General features: G+C 46.5%; 5 protein-coding genes across 5 annotated transcripts; 2 read left to right on the plus strand and 3 right to left on the minus strand.

Annotated features, from left to right (window-relative positions):
• Positions 1-104: 104 nt before the first annotated feature.
• Positions 105-1286, plus strand: H6S33_008972 (uncharacterized protein; the record flags this gene model as incomplete). Its single annotated transcript, XM_044840316.1, has 3 exons — positions 105-428; positions 496-1023; positions 1080-1286. The coding sequence occupies 3 exons, from the start codon at positions 105-107 to the stop codon at positions 1284-1286; spliced, it is 1059 nt and encodes a 352-aa protein (XP_044697787.1).
• Positions 1287-4227: 2941 nt separating this feature from the next.
• Positions 4228-6134, plus strand: H6S33_008973 (uncharacterized protein; the record flags this gene model as incomplete). Its single annotated transcript, XM_044840317.1, has 5 exons — positions 4228-4405; positions 4509-4659; positions 4711-5669; positions 5730-5896; positions 5958-6134. The coding sequence occupies 5 exons, from the start codon at positions 4228-4230 to the stop codon at positions 6132-6134; spliced, it is 1632 nt and encodes a 543-aa protein (XP_044697788.1).
• A 1098-nt stretch (positions 6135-7232) lies between these two features.
• On the minus strand, positions 7233-9153 carry H6S33_008974 (uncharacterized protein; the record flags this gene model as incomplete). The annotated part of the gene is made up of 2 exons (XM_044840318.1): positions 7233-9034; positions 9105-9153. The coding sequence occupies 2 exons, from the start codon at positions 9151-9153 to the stop codon at positions 7233-7235; spliced, it is 1851 nt and encodes a 616-aa protein (XP_044697789.1).
• Positions 9154-9643: 490 nt separating this feature from the next.
• On the minus strand, positions 9644-9816 carry H6S33_008975 (uncharacterized protein; the record flags this gene model as incomplete). Its single annotated transcript, XM_044840319.1, has 1 exon — positions 9644-9816. A coding segment is annotated over one exon (173 nt), but the record flags the coding sequence as incomplete, so codon positions are not given.
• Positions 9817-13925: 4109 nt separating this feature from the next.
• H6S33_008976 (uncharacterized protein) lies at positions 13926-14851 on the minus strand (the record flags this gene model as incomplete). The annotated part of the gene is made up of 3 exons (XM_044840321.1): positions 13926-14148; positions 14213-14312; positions 14380-14851. The coding sequence occupies 3 exons, from the start codon at positions 14849-14851 to the stop codon at positions 13926-13928; spliced, it is 795 nt and encodes a 264-aa protein (XP_044697791.1).
• Between the last annotated feature and the right edge of the window lie 2990 nt (positions 14852-17841).

A 17841-nucleotide genomic window follows, 5' to 3' on the forward strand; every position in this document is an offset into this window, starting at 1 on the left:
TACGACGTCAACTATCACTGGTACAGATAGCTACCCACATACCAGCTATCCACTCACACTCTAATCCAAACACTCCCCACAGTCTCATTAGCAATACGTCCACCATGCAGCGCCCAATGTACCCCGCCAAAACCCCTCCACTGCACCATCCAGTGCCCCAGAAACCCGTACAGGTACCTGTGATGCACTCTCCGCCGCCGCCGCCCTCATCCTCAAACTCCTACAACTCCCCATATGACAACCCCAGTTACTCTCAACCAAGTACCCGCGGCATCCCCGGAGGAAATCTACATCCCCAGTCCGCTGCCTACCCATCATGGGCGCCGCAAAACACGAACGGGAACTTCTTCTCCGACCCAGCAGCGCAGATGGGGTTCTCTGTCGCGAATGCTGCAATGTCCCGCGGGACCGATATGGCTGAGAAAAACGTAGACATCCTACCCGTCATTCCGCTTCTTTGTTCGGGCTGTGATACTGATAGTTTTATTTGCATAGTTGAATCGCTACATCTCGGCTCTGAAACCCTACTTTGCAGTAACAAATACTTACGTTCTTCGTAAGCTGCGAATCCTCCTATTCCCCTTCTCGCATACCCCCTGGTTTCGAACCTCTACCACACGGCCCTCCACCACTCCCGGGGGTCCGCTAGAGTACTCATATCTCCCGCCAAGCGAAGACGTCAATGCGCCAGATCACTACATTCCGCTCATGTCGTTCGTGACGTATATTCTCTTTAACAGCCTTCTCACGGGAATCTCAGGGAACTTCCACCCTGAACAACTCGCACAGACTGCCACCACAGCGTTTGTGATCGTGTTTTTTGAGCTCGCGGTACTGAAGATGGGGAGCTACCTTTTGAACATCAACGGTGGTGAGGGGCAGTTTTTGGACTTGTTGGGGTACAGCGGGTATAAGTTCTTTGGCGCAATCCTTATGATCCTCATTGGGGAGGTGACGGGGATGAATAGCTGGATCGCGTGGGCTGTGTTTATGTACTTCTTTGCGGCGAACGCTTTTTTCCTTGTAAGATCCCCTTCCTCACTTGTTTCCTCGAGCATTTCTGACAAGAAACACAATAGTTACGGAGCCTGAAATATGTGCTACTGCCGTCCGAAAACGGACAAGATGGGCGAGATGTGTATACCAATAGCTCTTCGGCCGGTGTGCCCAGGGGACAGAGAAGGAAGAGGAGGACCTGGTTTTTGTTTTTTTATAGTTATGTAGTGCAGTTTATCTCGGCGCTGATTCTGACTAGTAATGTGGGGAAGGGCTCAAGCACTAAGTAGGATAGAAATCGAAAGAAAAGTGTTTGGTGTTGTATGGTAGCGATAGCAGGACAATAACCATATTTTCTTGGTTTGGGTTTTTAGTACTTTAGTTAGGCGGCGTGAAGTAATATGTATGATAGGAGTGCGGCACAGAGCATAATCCAGTATTGAGAGTTTTACGGATTTGTGTAGAGGTAGATTATTATATTTAGAAGATAAGCGGGGCTATTTATGTGTCGACATGCTGATAAAGATGCCGAGACTCTGACATGTGCATAACAGCTGATTTCATCAGGTACTTTGCGAGTGATGATCCATGATCCAGACTTACTTAGTTCGTTTCGTGCCGACTAGTCCAAGGTCCCGGAAAAGTTCGTGAACAAAATAGTTGATAAATCTTATCCAACCTGTTTTAGCATAGATAGGCAATCATCTTCTTCAACAAGAACTCCTAGCTAGTCTGTATATGTGCATACAGCCACTTTCCAAAGGAGCTTCTTGTATTAACCAGCCTCGGCTCTAAGTAGAAAAACGATTCGCCCTGAACCCGCCCATAGTTGCCCACGTTGTGGAGGAAGCGAAAGGATATATAGGTGAAACTAGAGTAGGAAAGTGTTCTTATATGTGTTTTGAAGAATGTTCCTTCGAGGAGGTGATAGCTATTCCTATAGGCCAAGTAGGCACGACAAAAGAAAATATTATAATTACCATGCCAGACCACTTTCTGTGCGTACTACACTAGTGGTTTTGTACTGTATATAACAAAATGTAGGACGAGCGAAGAGGGAGAAGTAAATTAGATAAATAGGAACGGTCTTTGGTATCACGGCGGGCTCTAGAGCCATGGATCAAAAGAGAGAAAGGCTCGAGAAAAGGGATTCGTTTATCACCACCATATACGAAACCAGCTTCCACGCGCATCTAAGCACTTCTTCAGATAAATTCTTGATTTAACATAGCGTAAGACGTCATCATCATTGTACCGTCTAGCGCAGACTTTAGGTTCGTCGAGTGAGAAGATGTGATCATTATTGCTCGAATAGGCAATCATGTTCTCATCACGGACCTATGTGGTTTAACCTAAATAGAAGATGGAGAAAAGACAGATACCAGCTGAACGAAAGAATAATGTGGTTTCTTCGTAACTATGTAAAAAGGTGCTAAAGTTGGCAGACTCATGTGATATCACTCGTACTTGGTCCATGCACTGTAGCCGGAGGGGTGCATGTGCACGTACTTGGCCTTCTTTATCGTTACGCTTTTAATGTAAGTGTAGGGGTATTCCACCGAATGTTTTCTGAACGATTCTACGTATTTGCTACTCTTTAAAACTTAAAACCTGTCGAGAGTTGCAGGACTCTCTTTAAAGTATAAATCAGTGCTTTCACGCTCACGCCTCTTTTCCAAGAAAGACGCCTTATTAGACTTAGGCAATTGGGTTTCTGATCACTACATGTAAAGTCTGTGCAGAAACCCTCCTACTGCTGCATTCTACTCTAGCATAGGTATGTAGACTTATCCTAGAATGTTTAGTGAAACCATCTGTCTCAGATCAAGTAAGTCTGCAGTCATAGAGTATGAGGCTTGTTTTTGTGACTAAGAATTGAGTGAAATAAGTCCCTGTGATAAGCTCAGTGTTTTGACTACACCGCTAGAGCGCGCGGCACATCACGAGTGATAGTTTGTGAGGAGAGAACCGTATTTGGAGATATATTCCAGCGTCTACCTTAAAGATAGGGGTTCAGAAGCTTGTTGTCGCCAAAGATCGCGCCATACTCCCACCCCAAGAATGATGGTCCAAGGATCGATTAATCAAAATACATGGAGCTTGCGGGGTACGCAGTCAATGGTTTTGTTTAGAGAGCTGCCGCCGGTAGTACGGCAAACACTGCAGCTGTGCTCAATTGCCTGTCTCACTCGGTGGAATGCCCCGGAAAAGCGTTAGCCGAGATGGGATAGCCAGGATGACGACAAGTTGGTGTGAGAGTGTGGTCTTTAAAATGACCCCATTAACCACGTGAGTTCCAGAAAGAATATTCGCCTACCTATCCTTTCTTATTGCGCACGTATGTTAAGGTGGTATGGGTTCCAGATATTAGACAATCGCTGGTAACCCATGCCATATCTTTTGGCGAGAACGAATACGAATGCATAGTATCTCTACTCTGGAGTGTATAGATAGAGTGCACCTTATCGGGGTTTGACGCTTCCAATTAAACAAGAGTGGTTAAAATACAGGTATGTACATAGGTACATGTAATGTACCTACGCCAATTAGCCGCGAAGGATACATGTAGAATTTGGAAGCGCGCAAATGTGGATACTATATAGGGTCGGATCATGTTGTGGTTTGTGAACCTTGAGATTAAGAAATTACCCCTGACTGCAGTGATTGGACAGATTCGGATGCGAGACTTTCCGTAACCGTAGAGATAAACTCAATAATCAGATTGTTGTAGGAGCCAAGCCAAATATCAGCAGGGGAATGGCCTCTTTCCCTCTCCTTGGTCCCAATGGTTGAGGGTCCTGTTTGGGAATAGAAAAACTCATGTTATCGTTGGCGTTGTTGATAACCCCCCATTGAGCACTCGGTTGTTATTGACGTTACCTTCTGCTTGTAACAGAATCGGTCCGGAAATTGATTTATCATACCCTCCTTTCCCCTTCGATCGTTCCATTTCCCTCCTCCTTCTTTACCCTCTTCTTCGACCTACTCATCATCGGCCGAGTGTTTCTGCCTTTGTTGTCGCTGGTGTTTGGACTGTCCATTGCGGTCTCTACCTGCTCGATTCACGCCAAAGGTGCTTGTTCATCCCAAGCTTTCTCATCGGATTACTGTTCTCGCTCGCTACGGTTAGATCCCGGTTTGACCGCGTAGCGTATCCATCAAGAAAAGAAGATAAACGCGACTGCGTTTTCTTCTGTTCCATCGATAACGAAGTCACTTTGACTTGACGCAATGGCAGAAATAACAGCCAACTCATCTACCTTTGCGCACCCCTCAGCCGTCAGTTCGGCTGAGCAGCCTTTCCAAAGCCTTGTAAACACAGTGGGGGAATTGGGGAAATCCCTTGAGGGAATAAGTGCATGGCAGGCTATCGTTACCATTTTACTTCTATCTGTAACCTATGATCAAGGTTTGTGGCTCCTTTTACCCCTTTCTAATAATTGCGATAAATTCCTGGAAATTGGTGATGATTGTAAAAAATTTGGGCTAACAATACATTTTGCACTTTTTAGTTCGGTACCTTTGGCAAAAGGGCAGCATTGCTGGACCCTCATTTAAGATTCCTTTCATGGGGCCTTTCTTAGAATCTGTCAATCCAAAGTTTAGCGAGTACCTTGCCAAATGGAATAGCGGGCCACTGAGTTGTGTTTCAGTATTCCATAAGTATGTTCACTTGATTTATCATAAACGAGAATCTCGCTAATTGGCCCATAGATTTGTCGTCATTGCCTCAACCAGAGATCTGGCTCGCAAGGTTTTCAACTCCCCGGCATATGTCAGCCCTTGCGTTGTCGATGTAGCGAAGAAGATTCTCCGACCTAGCAACTGGGTTTTCCTGGATGGAAAGAACCACGTTGAATATCGTAAGGGACTCAATGGATTGTTCAGTCGTCAAGCTATGGGCATGTATCTGCCTGGGCAAGAGGAAATCTATGATGCCTACTTCAAAAGGTGGCTGGAAATCTCAAAGGATGGCAAGCCGCGGCCATACATGAGCGAGTTCCGTGATATCAATTGCGCTGTTTCCCTACGCACTTTTGTTGGACACTATATCACCGATGAAGCTGTCAAGGAAATCTCCGAAAACTACTATAAAATCACTGAAGCACTCGAACTCGTCAACTTCCCCATCATCATTCCATACACAAAGACCTGGTACGGAAAGAAATGCGCCGATTTTGTTCTCAACGAATTCGCAAGATGCGCCGCACTCTCTAAAGTTGCCATGGAGGCTGGAAAGGAGCCCGGTTGTACTATGGATGCCTGGATAAAGTCTATGATTGAGGCCAGGGAAACCGCAAAGAAACATGAATCTGGTGAACTTGAGGGAGAAGTGAAGGCTTCTGCTAAAATCCGGGTGTTCTCTGATATGGAAATCTCCATGACTATTTTTACCTTCCTCTTCGCTTCCCAGGACGCATCTTCCAGCGCCAGCACTTGGCAGTTCCAGCTCCTTGCTGATAGGCCCGATGTTATGGCTAAGGTTCGCGAGGAGCAGCTTCGTGTTCGCGGTGGTGATCCGTACAAGCGCCTCGATTTGGATTTGGTTGATCAGATGGTCTACACTCGTGCCGTTGTCAAAGAACAACTCAGATACCGTCCTCCAGTTATTATGGTACCCTACGAGGTCAAGAAACCCTTCAAGCTTACAGACAACTACACTGTCCCCAAAGGTATACCCTACTTCTAGTTACTAAATGCGAAAGAAGTAAAAAGGATTAACGGATGGTTAGGCGCCATGGTTATCCCCACACTTTACCCAGCTCTTCACGACCCTGAGGTCTATAACGATCCCGAAGCTTTCAACCCCGACAGATGGTTGGAAGGTGGTGAGGCTGAGGCCGCAAAGAAGAACTGGCTTGTATTTGGTACTGGACCTCACGTCTGCCTTGGTCAAAACGTAAGGATATCTTTCGTGGAGCATGTAACAAGATGATCAGACTAAGTCTAACATTTTGCAGTATGCGATTATGAACTTCATGTCTATGATTGGCAAAGCGTCTCTTATGATGGACTGGGAGCACCACACAACGCCTCAGTCGGAAGACATTAAAGTTTTCGCAACGATTTTCCCTGAGGATGATTGCCATCTTGTTTTCAAGGAACGTCTTTCTTTGACGCCGCCAACATCATCATGATATCCCCGCAGTTTATGTGTGAATAATGTTTTGATTTATACTCTTTTTTCCGTTTCTACTTGCGATTCTTTGTCTCCCTGCTTCAAACGTCGTCCCTCTGGGGGTGTAAGAATCATCCTTCACCATTGAAAAAACAAGGGCACTTTTGGTCTTGGGGATATATCTTTTTAACCTAGGGTTTGCAGCTGTATATGCAGCGGGCGTATAATATCTGGGGATGAATAATAGAGTAGGTGGCGGGTTGTAATAGAGTCGAATCTTTTGTATTCTTTTGGAGGAAGGAAAAAGTTCTGGCTTGAATGTGTCATGGAAAGATGTATGCTTTGTATGGTTTTATATGAACCATTCAGTATTTAGAATTAAGGAGCAGGATTTAGAAGAATCTATACTGGCAATTTTTTCAAAGCTACTATACTTACATTACCACGATAGAAACACTTGGATCTTAGTGACATTTGAGATATGTCTACTTAGTAGACCGATTGATAAAATATGACCATTCGTCTAGTTTCACACCTGGATAGCATAAGTTCATAAGTTCCCTAGGGTCATAATTATAACTACAGGCGACTTTCTCTATGGGTACGGAAATATCGGAAGGTACACATACCCTAATAGGGTTCTCAGGATTAGGGATTCAGTCGAATTCCAACTGATCAGTATGGGGGTCGAACTCTAAATTACAGGCGAGAGTTGGAGAGTCGAGAACGCGGACTTTGGTAGGCTGGAGTCAGGAAAGTTGAGTTGGGTGGAGGGCTCACTTTTCATACTAAAAACATTAGCCTATGGGCCTGGCTCCTTATAAGCCGAGTATTCTTATGAAGAGTATATACCCTTGTAGGAGAGTCGACTGTATGATTCTGTATCTCAAAGTTCTCGAAAAACGCATATCATGTCCTGTAGATATCTCTAATGTATTGATTCATCTATTGCGTATCAATGCGCGCTAGCTAGCTACAAGTACAACAATAACTCCGTGCATACATACAAAATGCTAAATAATAATAAAAAAGTTCCCAATTCCCAAGGTCCAGCAAGCAAAAACACATAAAGAAATAAAATAACCCTCAACGTTTCAAAGAAGGAAAAAGAAACCAACTACAGCTTAGACTTAGGGGGCTCGACTACAAGCTCCGTCTCCATCAGCTCCCTCATGTCATTCGCCGCATCCGTCAAGTAGAAGTGCATCTTATCGGCGCCCAACTTCTTGCTGACAATGTTGAACTGCAAGTTGGTTTCGTTGATCATGTATGCGATTCCGAACCCGCCATCAATGACCTGGCTCCACCCGTATCCGTTGAAGTGGTCTGAACTCAGCTGACTGGTGCTCAGGAACCAGCTGCTGGAGTAGCTGTATGCGGGGTCCTTGTAGATCGCGGGCAGCTCCTGGCCCTTGGGGACAAGGTTCTTAAGACCGAAGAGGTGACGGTCGACACCACGGCCGTCGGACCCGTCTGTGATGTACTTGACATGGGCGTTGATGGCCTTGCGGAAGAGGTCAATGCAGGCCTTTGCGTCAACATCTGGGTCGGCCATTGCCTTGCACCACGCGACGGACTCGTCAGAGACGGTACGGCAGGTTTCGGTACGGCCTTGTTGGAACTTGCGGGTCGCCGTGGACTCGTAGGTGGGGCGATTCTTGCCGTACATCTTGTGGTAGGCCAGCTGGATCACCATCTGGACATAGGCATCGGGAGAGCACTTGAACTTCTTGATGAGGCCCTTTCCGTAGCCCTGGTAGGCCAGGACGCGGAGGTCGTGCTTACCAATCACTTCGCGGAAGGCCTTTTGGGCGGCATCAATGGTCTCGTTGACGGCATCGTTGACTGTGAAGTGGATTGGTGCGGGCTCTGGAAGGTGGCTGCGGACGCTGCCGGCGGTGAAGTCCATCTTGTTCTTGAAAATCACTTCGTTTATATAGTCGTTAAGGCGGTGAGTGGGGGTACCGTCCATCATCGAGTGCTCGCCCATGAACCCAGCGGTGCCGTTCTCGTTGACGATGAACTGGATGGGCTTGTCGTAGAAGCGGTTCTGGCCGTCGCCGTGCCAGTACTGGTGGGCACGCTCTTCGAAGGTGACGGGAGCGGTGTCGTCGAGACAAACGACGAATGAGGCAGACTCGATCTCGGCGAGAGATTGGGCATTCTGGGGGTCAGCTTCTAGGAGAGTTGCGCGGGCGTCGGTCCAGATGTCGCGGTTCTGGGAGGTCAGGGCTCCGATGGCGGGGGCCTTCTCGGAGTTTGCGATCTCGTAGACGCGGTTGAACTGGGCCTCCAGCTCCTGTGCGTTGAGCTGTACTCCATCAACTTCGTGAAGAACCTTGAAGAAGCGGTTCTTGCGGATTACGACAAAGTGCTTGTGCTCGGAGGCCGGGTAGATGAGTGGCTCATCGGCAGGCTTCTTAGGGATACGGCAGGTGTTGAACATGTACTTGTACGAGTCCATACACATGGGCTGCTTCCTCATGTACTCGGGTTCCAGAGATTTTGAGTCAACCATCTTCTTGAACTCCAGTGCCACGGTTGAGATGGCCGCAGCCCTCTTCGCCGGGTCACGCCTCTTCTTGTCATCTTTGTAGGAGTAGAAGTACGAGACGTAGGGGACTACAGGATCACGGTACGCCAGGTATGCGTAGTGATTCCACCAGTCCGCAAGCCAGTTCTTGACACTTGGATCCTCAGCCTTCGCGATCAGCTTCTTCTGGAGCTCCTCGCCGATACCACCGGGCTTGATGAACTCGCTGACGGCGGATTTTGTAGACTCGAACTCTTCGGCAGAAAGAAGAGGATGCACTGATTTGACGTAGCGGTCGGCGGTCTCTTGCAGTGTCGGTACTGGAAGTCTAGGGAGTGACTCCTGGAAACGGAGCATAGCACCCTTTGCGTGGTCCTCTTTGTAGCCTTAAAGAAAAGGAGCTTCAGTCAATACATGTGAAACCACAACAAGGCACATATCGAGGGCTATCCATACCTGCAGCAACGGCAGCTGTGGCGTTTGTTCTTGCTATTACGGGGGCCATTTTTCTGATCTGTACAAAAACGTTCAAAGAACTATTAATACTAATACTACTACAAGTTGAATTTGGGCGGTTTTAAAGGTGTACCTGTGAAGTTATTGGCCGGCGCAGGGAGGCCGAGGTAAGGGCCCTGACAGAGATGCCTCGGCAAAACGCGGAAGAGGACATATGCGAGACTTGATGACGAAACTGGTGGGGGATAGGGGGAGGAGGGAGGAGGACAGCCGGTCTTTAGTAGTGGGGGTTTGGTGACAAGTGCATAGGATCAGGTGGAAGGGGGTTTATATAGTTATTTATTTATATACACGATTCCTCGGTCCAGCGGCTTTGTGAGGTGAAAAGCGAGGGGGGAGGGGGTGTGGGATCTTTAGCACCTATCGGTTCGAGGTTGACTTCATGTGGAGAAGAAGGCACATCTACAGATGAGACTTGCACGGCGTAAAGGAAGATTCACCTCTCCCCCACGGTGTTTGTGGACAGTGGGCGTTGTCTATCACATGCTAGCACTTAAGATGCGGCGCTTCCTTTTTTCCTTCCCCAGTTTTTCCTTGTCTCCGGGGGGGCCACGTGCTTTTGAAGTACAGATGTAGGGTAACTGGCCAGAACGGGTTCTAGGCAGTGTCATATGCCCCTCTGTGATCATCACTGGAAAGCCCACCAACCCCTCTATCTGCAATTAACACGGTCTGACTGTACATACACTGTAACAGTAACATACATACCTGGGCGGAATAACAATAACGCCGGCACTAAGGAGCTCCGCGTCTTGACGCCCATTTAATCAATTGGTTCGCAGAGGGGATCGATGGGTCATGGACCACAAGCCGAGGCCAAAGTTGAATGACCAACAAGACAACTCAACGTCACGAGTGATGGTTCATGAACTTAAATACGCCCTGCCTAGCCTACTGTCAAGATTCAAAAGCCATAGGAACTGCCATAAAAGACCGAGGTGTGATGGAGCATTCTCTTGGCCAGCCCCGAGACTATTAATTAGCGCACCGTGGGGTAGTATCTGCCAAGGCCCAACTGCATAAGCCACCACCGTACGAACCGTGGTTTAACCAGCTTCACGGTGGGGAAACTAAATCGAACCTTCTAGGGGCTAGAACTGGTGCCTTTTAGCTAAATGGGTTGCGTAAAACGGCTTGACCGAAAATCAACACGCTGGGCAGCACGGCCCGGAGGTCTACCGGGTCAACCACCTTCGGTGAGAGCAAAGGCGGATCAGGTCGGGCCGGATGTGAACAGCACTTATGGGTCGAGTGATGGATCATGATCACCTAAAGGCTCAAACTAAGCTGTCTCCAGCTAAAACAAATTCTTTCCCGCGGCGCGATCCGTTTGAGCCTCCATGGTAAAATTCGAACCCCCGCATCACAATCAAGGCCACCCAGAGAAGAAGCAGACCAAATCGACGAGCAACACACGGAGTTGAGATTCATGTAACGGTGACTGTGTGTGTGTTTGACTTTTGTCGCCTAGCTCTATAGCTATTGAACTGATGTTGAATGGAGTGTGAGCACTATTAGTGGCCGGTAAGGAGGTCTAACATGAGACAAATTTATGGTCCTCAAGATATCTTTCATTATTTGTCTAGTACGGCTTATATAATTATCCATCTATGAGCTTTGGTCATAATAATATGGCATATACGCGCGCCTCAGGCCGAGTGGCCGCTAGCTCACTATATGCAGGTCATCTTCCGCCTGGCGGACATCCATATGCATACTAGTGCATGTACATGCAAGGAGATAAACTGACAAGGGCTCTAGGAGCTTACAGAAGCAACCGTCTGAGTGGCTTGGAAGATCAATTCTATTCTGATATCTTTCAGTCAAAATCTATTAAACAAACGGCGAGACGCAGATGCCCACAACGAGGTGTTTCATTTTCTTGTGCAAAAGTTTAATATCAATTCTCCAAATCCCCCCTCACTAGCGGATAAACTTTAGTCATTTAAACGATAGCAATTTTTTGGCATTTTACACATTTCATGCCACAAGATATGTGTTCTTGAGGTCTCACAAGCGCTTGGACTTCCTGAATTCTTTACCACGCCTCAAGTCAAATTCTCCAAAAGGACAAGTCCTTCCTATCATGTGCAAGATTGCTGTGGCGAAATTGTTGAAAATACTCTCTGTTGGAATATTTCTCTCTTATGATCTTCAATTTGAAGCTTTCCATTGGCTTTTAACAGGTTTATACAACTATCCCCACAACTAGTCAAAAGTATTTACTAGTGATGGTGATATTCTACCTATTACCTCAATCATAAGGGCGTATGGTTTAGTATCTCATTTGCAGTGTCTTCTCGTCCTGGAAATTTGAGATGGACCTGGTTTTGATTCCCATGAGCGCGCCCATAATATTTTGCATCTGGTGTAAAGGTCTTCTAAAAGGCTTCTATCCATGGTTTTTTGCACTGCAGTTAACCAGTTATTATTCCGCTTTGGTACTATATTCATATGTCCAGCTTCCAAGCTAGGGTTTTTTTTTTTACTCTATAGAGGTCGCGGGAGCGCCTATATGTGTGGTGTGCTTGAGAATTGGACTCTTGTCGAACGGATACTGGCCCAACTAGGCTTTTCTTCAACCCCTGACAATCCCTTCTCATCGTGGTAACTACCATTGGGGCTAGTACAAAGGAGGGAGCTTGAAGTTTTCTCGTGGGACTGGGTTCCCGCGGCTTTAGTGAATGCAGGTCCGGTCCGATCCGAGGACCGAGATTCGAGAAGGCCTGGTACATGGGTTGATTGGTCAGCATATTATGAATCTCATGGTGGGCGGTTTCAAGAGATGTAAGATTTTTCCGGACGGGGATAAAGGGTAGAGGGATCTAGTGCTAGCGGTAGTTATAATAAAAAGATGGAACGCGAGTATCGGTTGCGGTTAATATTATTAAACCACGAACATATCTGTATACAATATACATATATCAGACATATAATTAATCATAGAATAGCACTCGGTTGTCTTAGTTGTATGTATAAACGTTGAGGGGGTGGCTCCCACTAGGAGAAAGGTATTTAATTTTTTAGTATTATCGTTATATATACGAAACTACTCAGCCATCTCTTCTTCTTAAGCTGGCTATAGCTATGGTGCGAGAAGGAGTAGAGGGAGTCCTTGACATGACAACCCTGTACGTACACACCACTTCAGCCAATTCTTTCATTGGCTCCGGGAAGTAAAAATTGAGGAGCCTCACCTTTAACTCGACTTTATGGCCGTAAGGTCTACCGTACTGAACTGATGTGAAGAGGGTTTACACCGTCGCCCCCCAAGCCCTCTCGTGCCATATCTTTATTGAGAAAATTTAGGTACGTACACGCAAAGAAAAAAACAAGCCCTCGTATCCGTCTAAGTTCAATTTACCCGGCCTTCCTCGGCCTCTATGGACAATTCCCATGTTATAATCAGCTAGACCCCTTCACTAGGGTATAGTCAACACGGGGGTATAGTCAATCTCAAATATACGCCGGAGTGATATATGATATATACGCAGGGAGCCGATCACCACCCATGTTGACCATACCCCCGTGAAGGATTAATAAACCGAACTGCCAGCAGCTAAGTATGGAAAGCGACCTCACAAAGAATAGTTTTTGTGTATGGTGTCACTAATCAGTCCGTGGGATGATGTGGTGGGGATGGAGGTTCTCAAATATTACATCATGAAAAATGATTCGATTGCAAGAGGAGCCGGGTAACTAAAGATATGTTGTCTCAATGTTTCACGTGATGTCATACAGAAACACATCCATTTGCAAGAGGTCTTTTTTCCAATGATTTTTTCTTTGATCTCTTTAATTCGATTCGTACGATTTCTATCCCCTCAGCTTCTCGCAGCGACAAGCTCTGGACAGCAAAGCGGGGTTTTTGCTTTTTATGACAACCAATTCCTTGGGAAGTACTCATGAGGATGATGAAATCGGCAGCGAAGCTCAGTTTGTTACTACGATCTTTACTAATGAGACAAGATTGCGGTTGCAAATGATAACCAGTCAGTAGCAGCTTGAGTGAGGGTCTTAATCTCAATTGTACTAGAAGCTTCCAAGGAAAAACATCTGCTGACGGGTTGCCCAGGCTCAATGCCTACTGGACAGCCCGTTTGCTCTCCAATCGTTGGATACGATTCAATCGGTGCCTTAATATATGCAACGGCTTTAGGTCACTTACCTGTCACCCAGTTTCAGGTATTGGATAACGACGCTTGGTCAAAATCGATCCACGATTGCGAAAAGCTCCTATGGGTTGAATGTTATCTACCGCTGCGCATGTTCATGTAGAATTCTCCGCTTTGGGACTGGCACAGAATATACTTTGAGATACTTCAGTAGTATCGCAAATGATTGATTAACCACATTCAAGGATTTGCAACACGAAGATAAGGCTGCGGAGAAAACTGTTTCAAGCAATATTATTCTTTGAACATTGCAAAGTTCTTTGGATATCGCAATAGGACCACCCAGTACTGTTTCCCCGCAGTAACTCTTATGAAACAAAAATACGCCAGAAGAAAGGAAGGAGAAATAGTGTAGCCAGGACACCCGGGGGGAATAAAATAATAAACAAAGAAAAGAAAACAAGCCAGCCAGCCGCGAGTTAAGGTAGGACCAAAAAAAGATAGATACAAAAAAGTCAAATAAGCCTGCCCAACGAGTTTACCGTCAAAGAAATCCTGTAAGAGTACACTCCGAATATGCTCCTGCCCCAAAAAAGACTGCAGATGATGACTGATAAAGGGAAATACGGAAGAATAGATCCAGAAATCAAACATTGACCTCTGTTTCTTCTTCTCCAGAACTGATGGCCTCTCGATAGCGTTGTCCCAGAGCCATTTTGCCGTTCCAGCTGAAAGGATCAACTCGGACGTATTTCTCGGTGTCCTTTACCAGCCGTTTGATGTCTTTGATTTCGTCACCAATCCCACCAATCAGTTTCTCTACAACCCCATCCATCAAGGCTGTCAGTCTGTTTTCGAATGCATCTTGACTATCGAGATCAGAACCCGTTAGCTCGAGAACGATCGGATGTCCAAAGAAAGAGTCCAACTAACCTATCACTATCATCAACTCTAGCCCTGATGTTCTTTCCATCTTCTACAATAACCTCGGATTGTTGCAATAGCGTGCTGATGCCGTCATCAATTCTTCCGACTATGTGTTGAACTAAGAGTTAGCTTTTGGGCTAGTTTACAATTGGTGATTTGAGTAATAGGCTTACCTCGCTGCTCCAGCAGGCTCATTCGGTCGAGAATTTGCTCTTGTCTCTCGGCCAAATCCTTCATAGTGCTTTGCATTTTTGTCATTGCAGTCAGGATATGTCGCATAACCTTCGTATCTGCGCTGCACCGGTCTGGGCTCGGTGGTGTTGGGGGAGGGTTTCCATGGGGATGGTGCATTATTGGACTTGGTGGTAGATGTGAGTGGGCGAGCATAGGGCTTGGGCCACTTGGTGGTGTTTGTTGCCCCATCGGAGCCATATGTGCATATGCGATATTTGATGGATAGTAGGGTTGGTAAGTTGGTGCCCCTGTTTGGATTCCAGGAAGCTCTATTTGGTGCATCTGAATTGCTTGGATCGGTTGTGGCTGCGAAACTACGTGATTACGGGGATCCGGGCCATAGATGTAATCCGTAGGGTAAGAAACAAAAGAGTACCCAGCAGTGCTAGGTGGTGTTGTTGGGTGGGACATTGTTACTGGAATATATCGTTTCGCCAGCGTGATTATTTGGTGCCTCTGGTGAGAGCAACCCCTGCAAAATGAGGGTTAGTAAATGGACGACCTGATATACAGTTCAGAGAGCCTAGATACTGACCAATGATATATATATAAGATTCTCTACAGTCGACTTTGAGACTTTGGTAAGGCTTTCGAGTTGTTGTAGAAGTCTTAGGAGCCGCCGGCGGTAACTTGTTTGTTTTTTTTCCTTTGAAAAACCCTGGGTTGTTGAGTCGAAAGCTTTTTTGGTCAGCGTTTCAGGAGCCGAGCGATAATTTATTTCTGAGCTGATGAACTGGGTTGAGATTCGTGTTGTTCGAGGCAGAATTCAACTTCAGACGAGAGTCGCAGGGCATTTCTTATATCTAACATTTTGTTTGGCAGCAGAGTTAAGTACTGACGGGGGAGAGGGCACCAATACCGCACTAGCACTAGTGCGTTCATGCAGTCTATGCAGCTCACTACAGAACGACCACGAGTTGAGGAGGGATTGGTTCGGCCATGTTTCTCTGGTTGCTGCAAGTCAGGAAGGACGGTGTGGAGTGCAGAAGCAAATGAAAAATATGACATGGCAAAACGAACGACTAGTGGTGGTTATGGTGATAGCGTCGAATTGCAAGGGATTGGTTTGGGCCATGCACTGCCAGCCGAGCTACAGCAAGCACCTGCACTGCACTATTCCACTCCTACATACAGTATGTAGGTTATTGGAGGATGGTGGGAGACGCACGGCTCAACACTGAAGATAGAGTATGTACCCTCAACGTGCGAATACTCAGCAGGTCACGTTCTGGAAAGGGAAGGAAAACAAAATTGACAATCGTCCGTCCTTATTGAAATTCTCTCCAACTCAGGATCAGCGGGCCAGTTCTTATCAAAGGCATCGTGAGGCTCTTGAAGCTCGGGCCGCCCCCACCCACGGCTGTTGTGGGCTTTCCCCGATGCGCATGTCAAAATACAACCTCCGCCACTAAATTCCCCGAACGTTGTGGAGCCGCTGCTCCGCACGACTGGACTGGATAGGTAGGCGAACAAGAAGCTGAACGTGGATGAGCCCCTGCGACATCTCGGCTCTGCTATGTCCATACGCCGTGTAGTTATCGGGTAGCCTACAATCTGGACAGCCCCACGGTGCGACTTCGTGAGATGATCTTGAAGGTGGAACAATTGGCGATGGTATATCACAAACCCACGGGAGATACGACCCGTTTAGGATAGTTAAAGTATATAGTGGGTGTTAATAGTGGTGATCAAAGTGGTTTGAAACCACCTTTCATAAAGTGTTATTATCTTGTTACTCAACCCGCTAGAAGTCTCTGGAGCCTGAGAATAGTTTGAGTTATGGGGATAATAATACTTCATGAGAGGCGGTTTCGAATGGGCGAATCAGTAGCCTGGCCCGTTTTGTCCCCGGCGCTTCGAATATGAATAGTAATTGGTCATTACGAAAATGCCCAGAATTTATCCCCAACCTATCAAAATCGCAAAAGCAATTACTCTCCCCGCAATAATACCATGCCACCGCACTCGTTCCACAGAATATTCAAAACACCAAGACTCCGAGAACCCCACTATGCTAATAGTACTCGGCCTGCCTTAACAAGCCCTGTCGTGCACCCTCATGGCAGGCTCATCCGTTAAACAAGGTCCTCACCGCTGAGGATCACAAGCTCAACGAAATATTAATTCACGACAGTCAATTTGCAAACCCACGGAATCTACGAAAATTAAGTGTTTTCGAACACTTGACACCAAAAATATCGATCGACAACATTGATACGGCCAATATCCGAATACAGTGGAAAATCCTCGTGGGGTCCCGCAACGTACACTTTCTGCCCTACCCCACCAAAAAATTTCTTCCCACCCCCAATATTTTCAAACCTTTGTGTATTATCCTGGTAACCACGATACCTGTGCACTACCGGACCTCTAAGGCGTAAGTGAAGCACGGTTCCTGTTTCCAATTACTGAATAGCTGATTGGCTGTGTGGCTGGTATCTATTAGATATTCGTTTTCCATCCATACGAGCTGACGGTATCGAAATGCCCCAGGCCCAAGTCATCGCTCTCATCGTTATCCTGTTAATCGTGTTCGGGTGTCTAGTTGGCTATGCCATCTACAAACTACGGTTCTTATTGAGGTCGTCAGCAGTGTCCGAAGAAGATTCAGTAATGTGAAAAATGAAAAGAAAATCCCGTGTTATTGAATTTGTTTTCTCTATTTTTTTTTTCTTTTTTTCTTTTAGAGATGTTCACTACCCATACGTGGCAAAAGTCATGATATCCTCTGGGTGTTCCTTTTCCTTTCTTTCTTTTCTGCCTTCCTGGACGAGGCATTGGTGATCTGTAGTAAGAAGTCACCATTCTTCGTCTTTGCCTTTGTGCACATGATACCCAGGCTGCCGCTTGAACCGCGTTGGCCAGAATACCGGTATGGACTCGCTAGATATGTAGGTAAGGCAGTTATCAGCAGATGGAGTGTGGGATTCTCTGGGCAAAAAAATACTTGATTGGGACAAATGATCACTGCATCCACATCCTCGTCTTGAGTGGGTAATCCAGCGCATAATGCGCGGTACGTTTAAATGACTTAGATTCCCCCAAATGGAGAAAACAATCCACAAAGGTGTCAATAATTCCATTCGCATTGCGAATAGTCAAACTGACTGTTCACAAAAACATTAAGGATCTACTATATTGTCTGCTTCGGGATGATTACCCGCGAACAGTAAGCAAATAGTTACGAGCGGCTCTTTTTGTTTCAAAGACTTGTCGGATAGACACAGCTACCGTACCACCCCCTGCAGTTACCTATATGTAATCTCCTGGCGCTCTGGAAACCTGGTCAGTGGCATCGGCCAACGCACCGCCAACGATGGACGCCCTTACAGGCTTGCCCACCAAGACGCTTCGATGAGAGATTGTTTTCTGGCCCACAGGGCAAAAACACACACCCATAT

Source organism: Morchella sextelata (genome assembly GCF_020137385.1).
Source record: "Morchella sextelata strain SCLS chromosome Unknown scls_3, whole genome shotgun sequence".
Classification (NCBI taxonomy): domain Eukaryota; kingdom Fungi; phylum Ascomycota; class Pezizomycetes; order Pezizales; family Morchellaceae; genus Morchella; species Morchella sextelata.